Source organism: Vulpes vulpes, chromosome 9 (genome assembly GCF_048418805.1).
Source record: "Vulpes vulpes isolate BD-2025 chromosome 9, VulVul3, whole genome shotgun sequence".
Taxonomy (NCBI): domain Eukaryota; kingdom Metazoa; phylum Chordata; class Mammalia; order Carnivora; family Canidae; genus Vulpes; species Vulpes vulpes.
In genome coordinates this window covers 1,520,282-1,539,118 of record NC_132788.1, presented here as the reverse complement: position 1 = coordinate 1,539,118, position 18,837 = coordinate 1,520,282, and the positions used below count along the sequence as shown (strand labels likewise).

Genomic DNA, 18,837 nt, shown 5'->3' with positions numbered 1-18,837 from the left:
GGCTCATTTTTCCTTTATATTTTGTTTTGGAACAGGATTCAATTACATCCATCCACTGTTCTCTGATGCCTCTAAAGTCTCTCATTCACTGGCTGCCTGTCCCTCTATTTTCGTTTCAGTATTATTACTTCAACTTTTTTATTGAATAAAATCGGTTTTTTATCCTGCAAAGCTTGTCCCACACATCACAGGTTTGGCTGATCATGTCCCTGTAGGGTTGATTAGCATATTCTGTTATATTGTGTTGCTTTTTATATTCTGGGAAACTGGTAGGTCCTAGAGGCTCAGTCTGACATACAATTGATTTTTGGTAAGAATATTTCATAACTATTGTGTGTACTTCACTCTGAGGTCCACCTGGCTGCATCTCTTGATTTGTATAAATGTGGTCATTAATCTTACCTAAACTGGCTGTTTCATTAGGGGTTTATAAGATGAGAAGACTCAAATTCCGTATTTCAATCTTCATTTATTAGTTGCGATATTCTAAGGGAAAATCCCTTAAACAACTATTTCCAGGCAGCCTGGGTGGCTCAGCAGTTTAGCAGCACCTTCAGCCTAGGGTGTGATCCTAGAGACCCGTGATCAAGTCCCACATCGGGGTCCCTGCATGGAGCCTGCTTCTCCTTCTGCCTGTGTCTCTGCCTCTCTGTCTCTCATGAATAAATAAATAAAATCTTTTAAAATAAGAATTAAGAAATTGGTGGGAAATATCAGAAAGGGAGATAGAACATGAGAGACTCCAAACTCTGGGAAATGAACTAGGAGTGGTGGAAGGGGAGGAGGGCAGGAGGTGGGGGTGACTGGGTGGTGGGCACTGAGGGGGGCACTTGATGGGATGAGCACTGGGTGTTATTCTGTATGTTGGCAAATTGAACACCAATAAAAATATTTTTATTATTAAAAAAAAGAAGAATTAAAAAATTAACAATTATTTCCCCACCGTGAGGGTCATTCTGTGGATTCCCTCAGCATCATCCTCCAAAGGAAGACAATGAAGCGGTTTTCTTCTTCGATTTTATGAACTCGTGTATTTTTAGAATGGTTGATGTGCTTCAATTAAATTCTCTCAGTTTAAAATGCTGGTGAATATTCTAGAGTCTTGTTCATTATTTATTATTTTTAATATTTTTAATAATATTATAAATAATAATATGATGGCCAGTGATGCAGAGCATTTTCTCATGTGCGTGTTGCCCATGTCCATGTCTTCCTCTGTGAGATTTCTCTTCATGTCTTTTGCCCATTTCATGATTGGACTGTTTGTTTTATTTGGTGTTGAGTTTATTAAGTTCTTTATAGATCTTGGAAACTAGCCCTTTATCTGATACGTCATTTACCAATATCTTCTCCCATCTGTAGGTTGTCTTTTAGTTTTGTTGACTGTATCCTTTGCTGTACAAAAGCTGCTTATCTGATGAAGTCCCAATAGTTCATCTTTGCTTTTGTTTCTTTAGCCTTTGTGGATGTATCTTGCAAGAAGTTGCTGTGGCCAAGTTCAAAAAGAGTGTTGCCTGTGTTCTCCTCTAGGATTTTGATGGAATCTTGTCTCACATTTAGATCTTTCATCCATTTTGAGTTTATCTTTGTGTCTGGTGCAAGGGAGTGGTCTAGTTTCATTCTTCTGCATGTGGATGTCCAATGTTCCCAGCACCATTTATTGAAGAGACTGTCTTTCTTCCAGTGGATAGTCTTTCCTGCTTTGTCGAATATTAGTTGACCATAAAGTTGATTTTTAATATTTCTAATTGAGGAACAATGCTCACATGACACAAAAGTCACAATTTTACCTGTTCAATGTGTACAAACAAGTGTGCTATTTCATTTTTATTGTATCCACAGTGTTCAGCTCTCTGGTTCCAGAAGAGTTTCATCACCCAAAGAAACCCTATTCCCATCAGCACTCTTCCTTCCCTCTCCCTCAACCATATTTTGGCAAATACAAATGCACTTCTGTCCCTCTTCTGCATATTTTATAAAATGAATTTACAGAATATTCAGGCTTTTGTGCCAAGCTTCGTTTATTTAGCATAATGTTTTCAAGTGTCATCCATGGTGTATCTTGTACTAGAACTTTTTTTTTTTTCAGGGAACCTGGGTGGTTCAGGCAGTTCAGCGTCCGACTCTTGACTTTGGCGCAGGTCATGATCTCAGGGTTGTGAGTCAAGCCCCATATTGGGCTCCATGCTGGGCATGGATCCTGCTTAAGATTCCCCCTCTCCCCTTCTCTCTCTCTCTGCCCCTCCTCCTGCTCACTTGTGTGCTCCCTCCCTAACCCCCCACAAAAGAATTTGACTTCTTTAATGGCTGCATACTGATTGTTCCACTGTATGAATATTTCACATTTTGTTTATCTCTTCACTACTTGATGGGCATTTGGCTTGCATTAGCTTTTTAGCTATTGTGAATATTGCTACAATGAACATTTGTGTACAGGCTTTTATGTGAATGTATGTTGTCAATTCTCTTGGGCACATCCCTACATGTGGATAAGGGTGGGTCATAGGGAAACTCTATGTCTAACTTTCTGAGAGGTGGGAAGACTATTTTCTACAGAGGCTGTACCACCATTATGAGGGTTATGATTTTTCCATATTCTCATCAGCATTTGTTCTTCTCTATCATTAAAAAATTGTAGCCCATCTAATGAACAAAGTGGGATCTCATTATAGTTTTGACCCACATTTCCCTAATGACTAATGTTGTTGAACATCTTCTCTTATACTTACTGGCCACTTGTATATTTTCTTTGGAGAAATGTCCATGCAGGGTCTTTGTCCATTTTAAAATTTGACTGTGTTTTTGCTGTTGAGTTGGAAGAGTTCTCTATCTTGCAAGGATACTAGATCCTTACTAGATGTATAAATTTCAAAATTATCCCCCATAATATACATTTTGTCTTCATCCTCTTGATAGTGTCTTTTGATGCACAAGATTTTAATTTAGATGAAGTTCAATTTGTCTAATTTATTGAATTTTAGTTTTAATTCTCCTATTTTGTAGTCTGTACTTTGATATCATATTTAAGAAATTGCTGATTAATCCCAAGTCACAATAATTGACACTGAACACTCGTTCACATCTACTAGTTTTATAGTTTTAGCACTTCATTAGCTCTTTGCCCATTTTGAGTATTTTTGTATGTGGTGTGAAGTAAAGCTCTTAAATCATTCTTTTACATGTGGATATTCAGTGTTTCCATCACAATTTGTGGAAAAGACTACTTTTTTTTCATAGTTGGTTGGTGCCCTTCGGCCCCTTGTTGAGTATCGCTGATGTGTGAGTTTATTTCTGTATTGTGATTCCATTCCTTTGGTCTATGTCTCTTCTTGCGCAAGCACAACACTGTTCTGCTTCAAAGTCACTTTTTAAAACAGGAAGTATTAGCCCTCCGACTTTGTCCTTTTCAAATATTGTTTCAGCTATTTAGGGTCAATGCTGAAAACAAAACAAAACAAAACAACCCCCCCCCCAAAAAAACCCCATGGAATTGGAATTTCCATAGGATTACATTGAATATGTACATAAATATGGGCAGTACTACATCTTGACATTAGTAAGCCTTCCAGTCCATGATCATGGGATATCTTTACATTTATGTAGGTCTTCTTTCATTTCTTCTAGTGATGTCTTGTACTTTTCCTGTATCTACTAAGAGGATCATGTAGCTTTCCCCCCTTAATTCCATTTGTATGGTGTATTACATTGAGTGACTTTTGTGTATTGACCTGTCTTTGCACTCCTGGGATAACTCTCACATGGTTATGCTGTATAATCCCTGTGAAGTTCTGCTGGATTTAGTTTACTTGGACTTGTATAAGGATTCTTATATCCATATTCATTACATATTGATATGTAGCTTCATTTCCTTGCAACAACTTTGACTCTGTTTAGTGTGAAAACAATATGGGCATTATGGAATGAATTAGGAAGTGTTTTCTCCATTGAAAGATGAATGGATAAAGAAGCTGTGGTCTATGTATACAATGGAATATTCCTCAGCCATTAGAAATGACAGATACCCACCATTTGCTTCGACCTGGATGGAACTGAGGGTATTATCCTGAGTGAAATAAGTCAATCAGAGAAGGACAAACATTATATGGTCTCATTCATTCGGGGAATATAAAAAATAGTGAAAGGGAATAAAGGTGAAAGGAGAGAAAATGAGTGAAAATATCAGTGAGGGTGACAAAATGAGAGACTCCTAACTCTGGGAAACAAACAAGGGGTAGTGGAAAGGGAGGTGGGCAGGGGGTTGGGGTGACTGGGTGATGAGCACTGAAGGGGGCATTTGGTGGGATGAGCACTTGGTATTATGCTATGTTGGCAAACTGAACTCCAATAAAAAAAAGAAATGGAAAAAAAAGAAAAAAAAAGTATTTTCTCCTATCTACTTTTTAGACTTTGAGCGTACTTGTGTTAATTCTGTATTTGCTGATAAAAGTCACCACTGAAACCATCTAGTCCTGATCTTTTCTTTGTTAGAAATGTTTTTTGACTTCTGATTCATTCTGTTATATGTCTGCTCAGATTATATATCTCTCCTTGAGTCAGTTATGTTTTATTTTACAGAAGAAAATTTCTTATAAGTTTATTTTTTATGGATATGGATGTCCCTATATCTTTTAATTCAAACCCTCATTCCTGACTTTTCTATCCTTTTGTCTCTCAATATCTCACTCTAAATATTTTCTACTGATCTGTATTCTAGTTCACAATTTTCTCCTTAGCTATTTCTACTCTTTAAAGTACATTCATTGAGTTCCTAATTTTAGCCACTGTACTTCCAAAAAGTTACATATTAGTCTCTTCATTGTTTCTTCATTTGGCTATAATTCTTAGTCTGAACTTTTCCTTTACACATAATAACTTTACAGTTGGTGTGTCAACTCCAAAATCTAGAACCTCTTTGAGTTTTTCTATTGTTTCTGAATTTTTAATTCATATTGCAGGAACTCCTCAATTTTAAAATTCTGTCTGGCAGTATTGACACAAAACATTTATAGATATACAATGGAATATTACTCAGCCAATAGAAATGAAAATACCCACCATTTGCTTCAACGTGGATGGAACTGGAGGGTATTATGCTGAGTGAAGTAAGTCAATCGGAGAAGGACAAACACTATATGTTCTCATTCATTTGGGGAATATACACAATAGTGAAAGGGAATAGAAGGGAAGGGAGAAGAAGTGTGTGGGAAATATCAGAAAGGGAGACAGAACATAAATACTCCTAATTCTGGGAAACGAAATAGGGGTGATGGAAGGGGAGGAGGGCGGGGGCCAGGGGTGAATGGGTGATGGGCACTGAGGGGGGCTCTTGACGGGATGAGCACTGGGTGTTATTCTGTATGTTGGAAAATTGAACACCAATAAAAATTAAATTTATTATAAAAAACATTTATAGATAACACCTGTGGTCTAGGATGATGTGTCTTCCTCTTGAGATATGCTTATTCTTGCAAGTGTCAGAGGCGCTGGCCCTCATTTCACATCTTAATACAGTTTCAGGGATTGAAATGGTCAGGAGCTGAGCTGCATACCTACTCCAGATTTATCTCACTCCTATGGTGCATCTAGCATTGTCCCTGGTAACCAACCACTGTAGCAGAAATTCAACACAACAGTCAAACCCTCACTGATAACCACCTGCCCTCAGAGATTCTTCTGCAAAATGGGCTTATGTAACAAGGAGAAATAAGCTCTCAGTAATGGAATCCTAGGGCCTATGTGTTTATCTTGAAATTTTAAAAATAATTCTTCACTAACCCATTAACTCTCTTTTACCTTCAATAAGATTTTGGTTTTGTTTTCTTTTCTAAATTATCTTCAGCAGAAGTTTGGATTGACCTACTTAATCTGCTACTACTGGAGGTGTAATTCCCGTGGAGAGGACTGAGGCTAATGCCACCTCACAGTAATGGAAACCTCTCCATGGCCTACTTTCAAGATTTTGTGCTGGAAGGATTTGGAGGTGGTCTTGAGACCCAGGCCCTGCTCTTTGCTGTGTTCCTGGCCCTGTATATGGTGACTGTCCTGGGCAACATCCTCATGATCATTGTTATCACCCTGGATGCCCGCCTGCACTCCCCAATGTACTTCTTCCTCAAGAACCTCTCCTTCGTGGACTTGTGCTACTCATCTGTCATTGCCCCCAATGCACTGGCCAACTTCTTCTCCTCGTCCAAGGTCATCACTTTTGCAGGATGTGCCACCCAGTTTTTCTTTTTATCCCTGCTGGCCACAACAGAAGGCTTCCTCCTGGGTGTTATGGCCTACGACCGCTTCATGGCCATCTGTAACCCCTTGCGCTACCCCATCACCATGTGCCAGTCTGCCTGCACTTGCCTGGTGCTGGGTGCCTACTGTGTAGGCTGCTTCAACTCTATTGTGCAGACCAGCTTCACATTCCACCTCCCATTCTGCAGCTCAAACCGCATCAACCACTTCTTCTGTGATGTGCCCCCCCTGCTCCAGATCGCCTGTGGCAACACGGCCATCAATGAACTTCTCTTATTTGGCATCTGTGGGTTCATGATTGTGGGTTTGGCTTTTGTGATTCTCATCTCCTATGGCTACATCACAGTGACCATCCTGAGGATGCACTCGGGAGCTGGGAGACGCAAGATCTTCTCCACCTGTGGCTCCCACATGACTGCAGTGACTCTCTTTTTTGGGACTCTCTTTGTCATGTATGCCCAGCCAGGAGCAATTGAGTCCATGGAGCAAGGCAAGGTGGTCTCTGTCTTCTACACGCTGGTCATCCCAATGCTCAATCCTCTCATCTACAGTCTGCGAAACAAGGATGTGAAGGAGGCTGTGAGGCGGCTGGGCCAGAAACACATGACCATGTGATGATGTGTGTCCCGAATACTTGATGGAGGATATGGACGTTTCCCCAGTGGGGTGTAGGAGTTATTATTTAGCAGACATAAACTTCTGTCAATAAGAGGAAACGCTTTAGCAATGAGCTGTACATGTACCTACAATCAATAATGATATACTGTGCCCTTAAAAATATGAAGTAGTAGATCTCAGGTTAAGTGCCCTTTTCAGAATAAAATTTTTAAAATGACTCTTCTATATAGGAAACAAACTGAGGGTTTCTGGAGGGGAGGGTGTGGGTAACTGGATAATGGGCAACAAGGTGGGCTTATGACGTGATGAGCATCTAGTGTTACACGCAACTGATGATTTATTGAAAACTACATCTGAAATTACTGCTATAGTGTATGTTGGCTTACCAAATAAATTTTACAAATGTAAAATCCTAAATAGCCATTCACAGATTGAAATGAGAAAGTCTTGGTCCCGCACACAATGGAACACTGAGACACTGAGAGAGAATGTCACTGTTGTAGAAGGTGAGGATTACACAGTATTTGATAAAAGATTAGAAATTCAGACCTGATGTGGGTGTGGTCATATATCTATAAAGGAAAAACAAATTAAATGAAAGATACATGCACCCTCAGGCCTCCTCCTCCCCAAAGATGTAGAAGTAGAAACCCCAAATCTCCAGAGTTGGGACAGTGATTGGTGTAAACAGAGGGGCATCCTCACTGCAGGCCACACACTTTCTATGTGCTTGAATTTTTCAGGCACATTTCAATTTCATACTACTTAAAGGTTGTTTTTAAAAACAACCTCCAACTAATCCTCCCTCAGGAACAGAAATGTATTCAGAGTGGTCTTCTCCCAACATGGATTAGCGTCAGCTGCACAGAGACCAGCAGCAAGCAGAGAGGAACCCAGAGAGGATTGTCTTTCCAGACAGATCATTGAGCTCACAGAAGAATGGTATACCTAGGTGATGGAGGGAAGGGTTGATGAAATGGCTTTGGGCTCAGGAGTTCGTACCTGCTGCCCCAGGGACAATAGTCCACTCAGGGTCACAGCGTCTGCTCTTAGTCTATGCTCTTCTCCTGACACCTGGGGCCCCAAGAGACTTCTGGGCTTTGGAGCCTGGCCATGTAGGGGAAGGGGGGTCAGACAAAGCTTGCTGACAGGGGAACCCAGGGGAACTGTCCCAGTTGGAACAGGATTCAATAACATCCTTACACTGTGTTGTCTTGATGACTCTTGAATCTCTAATTCATTGGCTGCCTGTCCCTCTATTTTCATGTCAAAATTATTACTGCACTTTATTTATTGTACAAACAGGTTCTTTATCCTGCAAACCACCTTATATCCTTTTGCTCTTTATATTTCCAGTACTTGGTAGGTCCTAAAGTCTCACTCTAATTCATGATTGGTATTCGGCAAGAATATTTCATAGGGGTTGTTTCTATTTCCACTGAGAGGACCACCTGGCTGCATCTCTTCTTTTTTTAATATTAGTGGATATCAGTAATCTTACTTAAACGCATTATTTCATTAGGGGTTTATAAGATGATAATATTCAAATTCTGTATTTCAGTCTTCATTTATTAGTAGCAATATTCTGTAAAGCAAATTTGCTCGAGACAAATATTTCCTCACTGTGAGGGTCACTGCTTGAATTCCCTCAGCATCAGCTTCCAAAGGTAACCAATGAGGGGGTTTTTATTTTTGGTATTATGAACTCAGGGGATTTTTTTAGCATAATCGATGTGCTTCAAGTAAATTCTATCAGTGAAAATGCTAGTGAATGTTCTTATTTCACCATTATTATTTTTTAGTTTTAACATTTTAAACTGAGGAACAATTCTCATTGACACAAAAGTGACATTTTTACCACTTCAAAGTGTTAATCAAGTGTGATGTTTCATTTCTAATTATATCCACAGTGAGCAACTTTCTGGTTCCAGAATAGTTTCATCGCACACAAAATAACCCTATTCTGATCAGCACGCTCCCGTCCCTCTCTCCCAACCATATTTTGGTAAATACAAACGCACTTCTGTCCCTATTCTGCACATTTTATATAAATGGACTTTGGTGTCAAGCTTCATTTACTCAGCATAATGTTTTCAAGTCTCATCCTTGTTCTGTCTTGTAGTAGATCATTATTCCCTTTGGGGCTCCAGGTGGATCACCTAGCTCAGCGTCCGACTCTTGATTTGGGCTCAGGTCATGATCTCAGGGTTGTGAGCAAGCCCCATATGGGCCTCCATGTTGGGATCCTACTTAAGATTCCCCCTCTCCCCTTCTCTCCCTCTGCCCCTCCCCCTGCTCACCTGTGTGCTCTCTCCCTACCCCCACCCAAAAGAACCTTACTTCTTAAATGGCTGAATATTGATTGTTCCACTGTATGCATATTTCACATTTTTAAAACTCTTCACCATTTGATGAACATTTGGCTTGCATTAGCTTTTTACCTTATGAATATTGCTATTATGCACATTTGTGAACAGGCTTTTATGTGAACATATATTGTCATTTCTCCTGGGCACATCCCTACATGTGGATTAGGGTGGATCAATAGGGAAGCTCTACATCTAAGTTTCTGAGGGATGGCAGGACTACTTTCTACAGAGGCTGTACCACCATTATGAGGTTATGATTTTTTCCATATTCTCACCAACATTTGTTCTTCTCTATCATTAAAAAATTGTAGGCATTCTAATAAATGAACGAAATCTCATAGTAGGTTGTTCCACATTTCCCTAATGACTAATGACATTCAGCATCTTCTCTTATTGGCCAGGTATACTTTTTTTTTTGGAGAAATGCCCATGCAAGCCCTTTGCCCATTTTAAATTTGTGTTTTTGTGACTGAGTTGGAAGTGCTCTCTATATTCCATGGATACTAGATCCTTACTAGATATATGTAATTTGTCAAAAGTAACTACCTTAATATAGGCTTTGTCTTCATCTTCTTGAAAGTGTTCTTTGATGCACAAGATTTTAATTTTGATGAAGTTCAATTTTCTGTTTTATCTTATTTATTTTTTTACTTTTTTGTTTGTACTCTGATGTCATGTTTAAGAATTTGCTGACTAATCCCAAGTCAGAATAATTGCCACTGATGTCTCTTTCACCTCTAATAATTTTATAATTTCAGCACGTCCACTTCTGGATTCTCGAATCTGTTCCATTGATCTATGTGTCTGTTTTTGTGCCAGTACCACACTGCCTTGATGACCACAGCTTTGTAGTACAACCTGAAATCTGGCATTGTGATGCACCTAGCTATGGTTTTTTTTAATATTCCCCTGGCTCTTCAGGGTCTTTTTTGATTCCACACAATTCTTAAGATAATTTGTTCCAACTCTCTGAAGAAAGTCCGTGATATTTTGATAGGGATTGCATAAAACGTGTAAATTGCCCTGGGAAACATTGACATTTTCACAATATTAATTGTTTCAATCCATGAGCATGGAATATTTTTCCTTCTCTTTATGTCTTCCTCGATTTCTTTTCAGAAGTGTTCTGTAGTTGTTAGGGTATAGATCTTTTACCTCTTTGGTTTGGTTTACTCCTAGGTCTCTTATGCTTTTGGGTGCACTAGTAAATGGGATTGACTCCTTAATTTCTCTTTCTTGGTGGGTATTAGTTGTTTCTAATGGCTGAGTAATATTCCATTGTATACATAAACATTATATGGTCTCATTCATTTGGGGAATATGGGAGATGGTGAAAGAGAATAAGGGGGAAAGGAGAAAAATGAGTGGGAAATATCAGAAAGGGAGACTGAACATGAGAGACTCCTAACTCTGGGAAACAAACTAGGGGGGGTGGAGGGGGAGGTGGGTGCAGAGTGGGGGTGACAGGATGATGGGCACTGAGGGGGCACTTGATGGCATGAGCACTGGGTGTTATGGTACATGCTGGCAAATTGAACTCCAATAAAAAATATACAAAAAATTAAATATTGTTTTGGCTATTTAGGGTTGATTTCTGCAAAAAAAAGGGGGGGGGACTGGAATTTCCATAGGATTACATTGAATATGTATGTAAATGAAGAGATTACTACATCTTGACATTAGTAGGCCTTCCAGTCCTTGATCATGGGATATCTTTACATTTATGTAGGTCTTCTTTAATTTCTTTCAGCCTTTTTTCTGTATCTAAGGAGAATATTTTGTGGGTTATTTTCCCCGAACTTCCATTTGTATGGTATACTAAATTGAATGATTTTACTATATTTTTAAAATATTTATTTATTTATTTATTTATTTATTTATTTATTTATTTATGAAAGACACACACACACGGAGAGAGAGAGAGAGAGAGAGAGAGAGAGAGAGAGAGAGAGAGAGGCAGACCACAGGCAGAGGGAAAAGCAGGATCCATGCAGGGAGCCCAACATGGGACTTGATCCTGGGACTCCAGGACCATGCCCTAGGCAGAATGCAGGTGGTAAACTGCTGAGCCACCCCGGGATTCCTGATTTTTCTATATTGATCCCGTATTGCTACCCTGGGATACTCTCACTTGTTTATACCGTATAATCCCTGTGAAGTTCTGCTGGATTTGGCTTGCTTCAATTTTGATAAGGATTTTTGTATCTATATTCATAAGACATATTGATCTTTAGCTTCATTTTCTTGCAATATCTTTGACCCCATTTAGTGCGAAATGTAGGCCTTATGAAGGCCTTATGAAATGTATTAGGAAGTGGTTTCTCCTATCTACATTTTAGACTTTGAGTTGTGCGTCTGTTAATGCTTGTATTCACTGGTAAAAGTCACCACTGAAACCCTCTGGTCCTGAACTTCTCTTTGTTAGAAAAGCGTTTTGACTATTGACTCCATCTGTTTGTTGTATGTCTGCTCAGATTTTCTATTTCTCCTTGAGTCAGTTATGTTACACTTTTTCCAGGAATTGGTTCATTTCGTCTAGGTTAGCTTACTTTTTGGATTATGATTGTTCCAATATATTCTTATGATAATTTTTATTTCTGAAGACCAAAGGCATGTGTCTGCTTTCATTTCTGATTTTAGAAATTTAAGTTACCTGACTTTCTCCGTCATCTAGCCAAAGTTTGTCTAGTTGGTCAAAATTTTCAGAAAACGAGCATTAAGTGTCTTATTCTACTCTCCTCTAATTCATTTATCTCTTCTCTAATCTTCATTATTCCATTCATTCTATTTTCTTTGAGCTTAGTTTCTTATTCCTTTCTACTCTCTTTCCTAAGATAGAAAGTTAATTATGGAATACACATTTTTTTTTAAAATATTGGTGTTTATAGCTATAAATTTCTGAGTCCTTCTTTCGTTGCATCTCCTAAGTCTTGGGGTATAGTGTTCGCATTTTCATTAATCTCATAATACTTTGTAATTTCCATTGCGATTTCTTCTTTGACCCACTGGTGATTTAAAAATGTGTTGTTGAGCTTCCACGTGTCTGTAAGTTTTCCAAATGGCCTTATGCTGTTGCTTTGTGATTTCATTCCATTTTGTTTGGAGAACATACTTCTTATACTTTCAATCTTCTAACATTTATTGAGACTTGCTTTGTGAAATAACATATGGTCAATACTGAATAATGTTCCATGTGCACTGGAGACTAATGTATTCTGCTATTGATGAACACAGTGTGTTCCACATATGCCTGTTAACTATTTGGCTTATAATGCTGTTCACATCTGTTATTTCCTTACTGATACTTAGTTTTGTTGTACAATTCATTACTGAAAGTGGAGCATTGAAGTCTTAAACTATTATTTCTACATTCCTTTTGTGTTCTGAAGGATACCTTTGGTAGAATTCTAGTTGGTAATTATTTTCTTTGAAGAAAGGAAAATATATTTCCTTTTAATATGGCTTCCATTATTTTTAGCCTGATAATCCAATTGTCAATCTTACTTCTAAAGTTGATACTTTGAAGTGAGTATGTCTTCTTTTTAAGATTGATTTATTTATTTTAGGGGAGGAAGGGCAGTGGCAGAAGGACAGTGTTTCAAGCAGACTGTGAGCTGAATGTGGGCCTAAAATGGAGCCCAATATCAAAACTCTGAGATCACAACATGAGTCAAAACCAGGAGTCAGAGTTCTACCCGGCTGTGCCACTTATCCACCCTTGAAGTGACTACACGTTCTCTGTCAGGCTGTTTTTATGTTTGTCTTTTTCTCTTGGTTCTAAATATTTTTACTGTCATATGTTCAAGTGTGGTGTTCTTTGTATAAATCCTGCTTTGATTTGGTAGGGTTAATGAATCTTTAGAATAATTTCTTTCATTGGCTTGAGATAATAAGTAGCCATTCTCTCTTCAAGCACTGATTCAGCCTTTTTATCTCTTTAAACCTTCTTCAGGAACTCATAGGAGGGATGTCCCTACATCTTTTGTCCCTAACCGTCATTTCTTATTTTTCTATCCTTTTGCTTCTCAAAACTTGATTCTGAATATTTTCTACTGCTCTGTATTCCAGTTCACAAGGTTTCTCTCTAGCTACCTCTAATCTGTAAAATTCTTTCACTGAGTTCCTAATGTAGCCACTATACTTGTAAAAAGTTAGAATATATTCTCTTGATTGATTTACATTTCTGCTAAGTTTCTTACTCTCATCTTTATCCTCTATACATAATAACTTCCATTTAAAGTTTATCTGTGGGGGCAGCCCTGGTAGCTCAGTGGTTTGATGCCACCTTCAGCCCAGTGTGTGATCCTGGAGACCTTGGATGGAGTCCCATGGCAGGCTCCCTGCATGGAGCCTGCTTCTCCCTCTGCCTATGTCTCTGCCTCTCTTTGTGTCTCTCATGAATAAATAAAATCTTTTAAAAAATCTTTAAAAAGATAATAAAATAAAAAAGTAAAGCTGATGTGTGTTAACTCCAAAAACTGAAAGCTCTTTTGTGTTTTCTATTGTTTATGATATTTTAATTTGTTTTGTAGGAACTCCTCAATCTTAAAATTCTGTTGGCATTATTTACACAGAACTTTTATAGATAACAACTGCAATCCAGGATAATGTGTCTTCCTCTTGAGATATATTTATTTTTGCAAGGTGTGAGGGGCACTGGTACTCAGATCATATCGTAAAATGCTTTCTTGATTGAAATGGCTAGAAGCTTGGCTGCATAGCTACTCCTGATTTATCTCACTCCTATGATGTATCATGGTTGGACACTATGACCAAACAGTCAGCATTAGCTCTGCAAGACAGGCAAAACCTCACTGGTTAGTCACCTAGCCTCTAAGATTCATCTTCAAAATTGGCTTACATATCAAGGGAAAAGAAGTTCCCATAATGAAATCCTTATGCCTGTTTTTTATATTTAATTTTATTTAGTAAATCTTCTGCAATCCAGTAACTCTCTTATACCTTCAATCAGATTTTTTTCAGTATTTATCTTTTCAAAATAGTCTTCAGCAGGAAGATTAGCTTGACCACTTAAACTGCCTATACTGGAGGAGTAATTCCCTGGTGAGGATTGAGGTTTATTCCATCCCACAGTAATGAAACTTCTCCATGGCCACTTTCAAGATTTTGTAATAGAGGCATTTAGGGGTGGTCTGGAGACCCAAGCCATACTTTTCACTGTGCTCTTGGCCCTGTACATGGTGCCTGTACTGGACAACTTCCTCATGATCATCTTTAGCAGCCTGGATGCCTGCCTACACTCCCCAATGTACTTCTTCCTCAAGAACCTCTCCTTCGTGGACTTGTGCTACTCATCTGTCATTGCCCCCAATGCACTGGCCAACTACTTCTCCTCATCCAAGGTCATCACCTTTGCAGAATGTGCCACCAGTTTTTCTTTTTATCCCTGGTGGCTACCACTGAATTCTTCCTCCTGGGTGTTATGTCCTACGACCACATCAAGGCCATCTGTAGCCCCTTGCCCCAGCACCATGTGCCAGTCTGCCTGCACTCGCCTGGTGCTGGACGCCTACTATGAAGGCTGCTTCAACTCTGTGGTGCAGACCAGCTTCACATTCCACCTCCCATTCTGCAGCTCCAACCGCATCAACCACTTTTTCTGTGATGTCCCCCTCTGCTCCAGATCGCCTGTGGTAACACAGCCATCAATGAACTTCTCTTGTTTGGCATTTGTGGGCTCATCATTGTGGGTGTGACATTTGTGGTCCTCATCTCCTATGGCTACATCACAGTGACCATCCTGAGGATGGGCTCAAGAGCTGGGAGATGCAAGGTCTTCTCCACCTGTGGCTCCCACATGACTGCAGTGACCCTCTTTTTTGGGACTCTCTTTGTCATGTATGCCCAGCCAGGAGCAATTGAGTCCATGGAGCAGGGCAAGGTGGTCTCTGTCTTCTACACGCTGGTCATCCCAATGCTCAATCCCCTCATCTACAGTCTGCGAAACAAGGATGTGAAGGAGGCTGTGTGAAGGCTGTGACAGAAACACATGGCCATGTGAAGGATGTGTGAAGGGAGTCTGAGAGTTCTGCAGGCTAGATGGAGGGGATGGTGTTTGCCAGGACTCGGGTGTTTAAATTTTTAATTAACAGGAAGCAATTTCATTCATGCAAGAGAAATAAGCTTTAGAGCGATGTTGTACATAAAATCAACAATAATATATTGTGCCTTATAAATTTATTAAAATTGTACATCCTAGGATAAGTGACCTTTTCAGAGTACAATTTTAAAAGTGAGTCTATCAAAAGATGAATGGATAAAGAAGATGTGGTTTATGTATGCAATGGAAAATACTCAGCCATTAGAAATGACAAATACCCACTATTTGCTTCAACGGGGATGGAACTGCAGGGTATTATGCTGAGTGAAGTAAGTCAATCAAAAAAGGACAAACATTGGTCTCATTCATTTGGGGAATATAAATAATAGTGAAAGGGAATAGAAGGCAAGGGAGAAGAAATGGGTAGGAAATATCAGAAAGGGAGACAGAACATGAAGACTCCTAAATCTGTGAAACGAACTAGGGGTGGTGGAAGGGGAAGAGGGCGGGGGGTGGGGTTAATGGGTGACGGACACTGAGGGGGGCACTTGATGGGATGAGCCTGGGTGTTATTCTGTAGTTGGCAAATTGAACTCCTATAGAAAATAATTTTATTATTAAAAAATAATAGAAATAAAAGTGAGTCTTCAGTTAAGAAACGACCTGAGGGTTACTGGACAGAAGGTCATTGGGGCATGGGATAACTGTGAGATGGTCATTAAAATATGCATGTGATGTGATGAGCAGCAGTGTTATACGCAACAGATGAATTACTGAACACCACATATGAAACAAGATATAGTAATAGTTGGCTAATGAATCATGCTTAAAAAAATGTGCATTCCTAAATCGGCATTCACATAGTGAAATGAGACACAGAATGAGAATGTCACTACTTACAAATGTGACAATTGCACAGTATATGGTAAAAAGATTAAAAATGCCAACCCGATGTTGGGTGTGATCATATTTATGTAAAAGACAAAAACAAATTGGGACACCTGGGTGGCTCAGTGGTTGAGAATCATGCTCTATCCCTGGTGTCCAGGTTTAGAAGCCCATGTGGGAGGTCCTGGAGGAGCCTGCTTCTCCCTCTGTCTCTATCTCTGCCTCTATCTCTGTGTCTCTCATAAATAATAAATACAATTTTAAAAAAAGAAAAAACAATTAAGTAAAAGACACAAGTGCCCCTAGGGCAACATCTCCCCATCAAGTGCCATGATGGAAACACCAGAACTCCCACAGGGCTGGGATAGTGATTGAGGTAAACAGAGGGGCATCCTCACTGCATGCCAACACATTCTAAGTGCTAGAATTTCTCAAACATATTTTGGTTCCATGATTTAGAAAGCAACCTCGTCCTGACCCCCCGGCAGGAGCGGAAATGGATTCAGGGTGGTCTTCTTCCACTTCTGAGTCAGACTCTGCTGAGGAGCTGCAGGGAGACCAACGGAGATGATCCCAGAGAGGATTGTTTTTCCTGACAGATCATTTCAGCTTGCAGATAATGGTACGAGTAAGGTGATGGGGAAAGGGTTGATGAAATGGCTTTGGGCTCAGGAGTTCACACCTGCCACCCCTGGGAGGACAGTCAACTCAGGGCCACAGCAAGGCTATTAGAGTTTATGCTCATCTTCTGCTCACCCCCTGGGGAACACAGAAACTTCTGGATTTGGGTGCATGGATGTGTAGGGGAGGGCAGTCAGACAAAGCTTGATGACAGGAGAACCCAGGAGAACCAGGAGTCCCAGAGCACTCCAGAGGCCAGAACACAAACAAGCTCACCTAATTGGCCATTCAAGGCTCCAAGTCCCAGCCTTGCAGAAGGAGAGACCTTCCCAGCACAGTGACCCCAATGTGCAGGTCCTTGCCCTGCTGCCTGGCTGATGCAACAAGACGTGGAAACTGAGGTGAGCTGAGACCCTTCCCTCCCATGAGCCTACCAAGATCAAGGAGTCTCCTGAAGCCTGAACCTCTGGTACCGGCCAGACTACCTGGGTCCCTGAGGGTCCTCCCCTTCCACCTCCCCACTCTCTCTTCATTGCATGGGAGACATTAATGAAGGATGAAGGGTGAGAGTCCTCCTGCTAACCTCGTCATCATCAGCACAGATGTGGGCCAGGAGGTTGGGAGACCCTGGGAGAGCCGGTGTGGCTGTGTGATCTTGAACAGTCATGACCCTCACCTGGAGGAAGTAAGGGTCAAGGCAGCCATCGCTCAGGGCTGCCAGGTATGAAGGATACCATGTGGTAAGGGAGGCATTAGAGCTAAGGTAGACAGTAAGCACTCAGGGTTTGCCTCAGCAGTTGAAGGGGTGACCCCACTCCTGCCCTGGCCAGCACTGTCTTGGACTTCAGGGTCATTCCAGCTAAAGAGACCGGTTTTCATTGTAAGCAGAGATCACAGCACCATGCTCCCTCATGACCTGAAGTGCATTTCTCAGGCTCAAATCAGTAGCTCACCAGAGTACTGAGCACACCCTTCTAAGGGACATGGCCACAGGGTGGGGGATGCAGAAATAAGGTAGACCAGGGCCAGCCCTGGGAGCTCATGGCTCTGTAAAAAGGCCAACTTTACAACAAACAGTTGAAATTTGATGGGACACAGGCAGTGAGGGGGGCGTGACCAGGCTGCTGAAGGCACAAACAGAAAACTGTCACATCAGGGAGGTGACAGAGAGCCCATTGAGAGATGAGAGCTGGTCACACACTAAAGTTGGACGGGGGTAGACAGACATTCATGACACATGGAGAGAATCAGAGAATTTCCGAGCATAATGTCCCTGTCTGGAGCTGAGGGTTCCAGACCCTTCTGGGTTCCTCTCCAGGTCCCTCACTGGTGGGGAAGCTGTCACTCATTTGCATTAGGGAGCAATATGACATGAGGGAGGATTTGGTGACTCTGCACAAGGAGCTCTGTGTGGGACACAAAGTAGGGAATGGGCAGGCTAGAGCTCATTATGAAACCATTGCGACCATTCACATGAGACATGAGAAGGGTCTTGAGTTGACAGGTGTGGTGGAGGCAGGGGGTGTCAATGCAGATTGTCAGGACAGCCCAGGATGATCAGGGGAGAGGGAGACAGGTGTGGTGTGGCTCCTGGTGGTGACCTCCTCCACCTGGATCTGAGCAAGCAGTTTTGAACAGGATGACTTGGGTCCTTGAGGACCAACTGCCTTTGGAAGTCCAGGCTCTGAGAGTGAGTGACCTGAGCCTGACCTGTGATGAGCAGCTGTTCTCAGGCTGTGGTCCACAGTCAGCATCATGCTGCTTCCTGTTTGCTGTTGTCTAGTTCTCCGCCAGACAACACACCACAACTCACTAGTGCAACTATGGTACTAATGCTGCTGGGAACAGCCTCCCCGTGGTCTCCCTGTGCACTTGTGCACATTTCCAGAGGGAAAGTGAAGACATAGGTGAGGACGGGGATCCTCCACATCAGTAGAAAATGACAAACGTGTCCTGATTTACACTCCCTTCCAGTGGCTCCCGTCCTCAACACCGCTGGTTACTGCCCCTCTGCTTAGTTTGAGACATTGGGCG

General features: G+C 40.9%; 1 protein-coding gene and 1 pseudogene across 1 annotated transcript; both read left to right on the top strand.

Annotated features, from left to right (window-relative positions):
* The first annotated feature begins 5,910 nt into the window (after positions 1–5,910).
* Positions 5,911–6,861, top strand: LOC140594043 (olfactory receptor 9S13-like). The gene has a single exon (XM_072722413.1). The coding sequence runs from the start codon at positions 5,911–5,913 to the stop codon at positions 6,859–6,861; it is 951 nt and encodes a 316-aa protein (XP_072578514.1).
* A 7,752-nt stretch (positions 6,862–14,613) lies between these two features.
* LOC112911262 (olfactory receptor 9S13-like) lies at positions 14,614–15,225 on the top strand (annotated as a pseudogene).
* Positions 15,226–18,837: the final 3,612 nt, after the last annotated feature.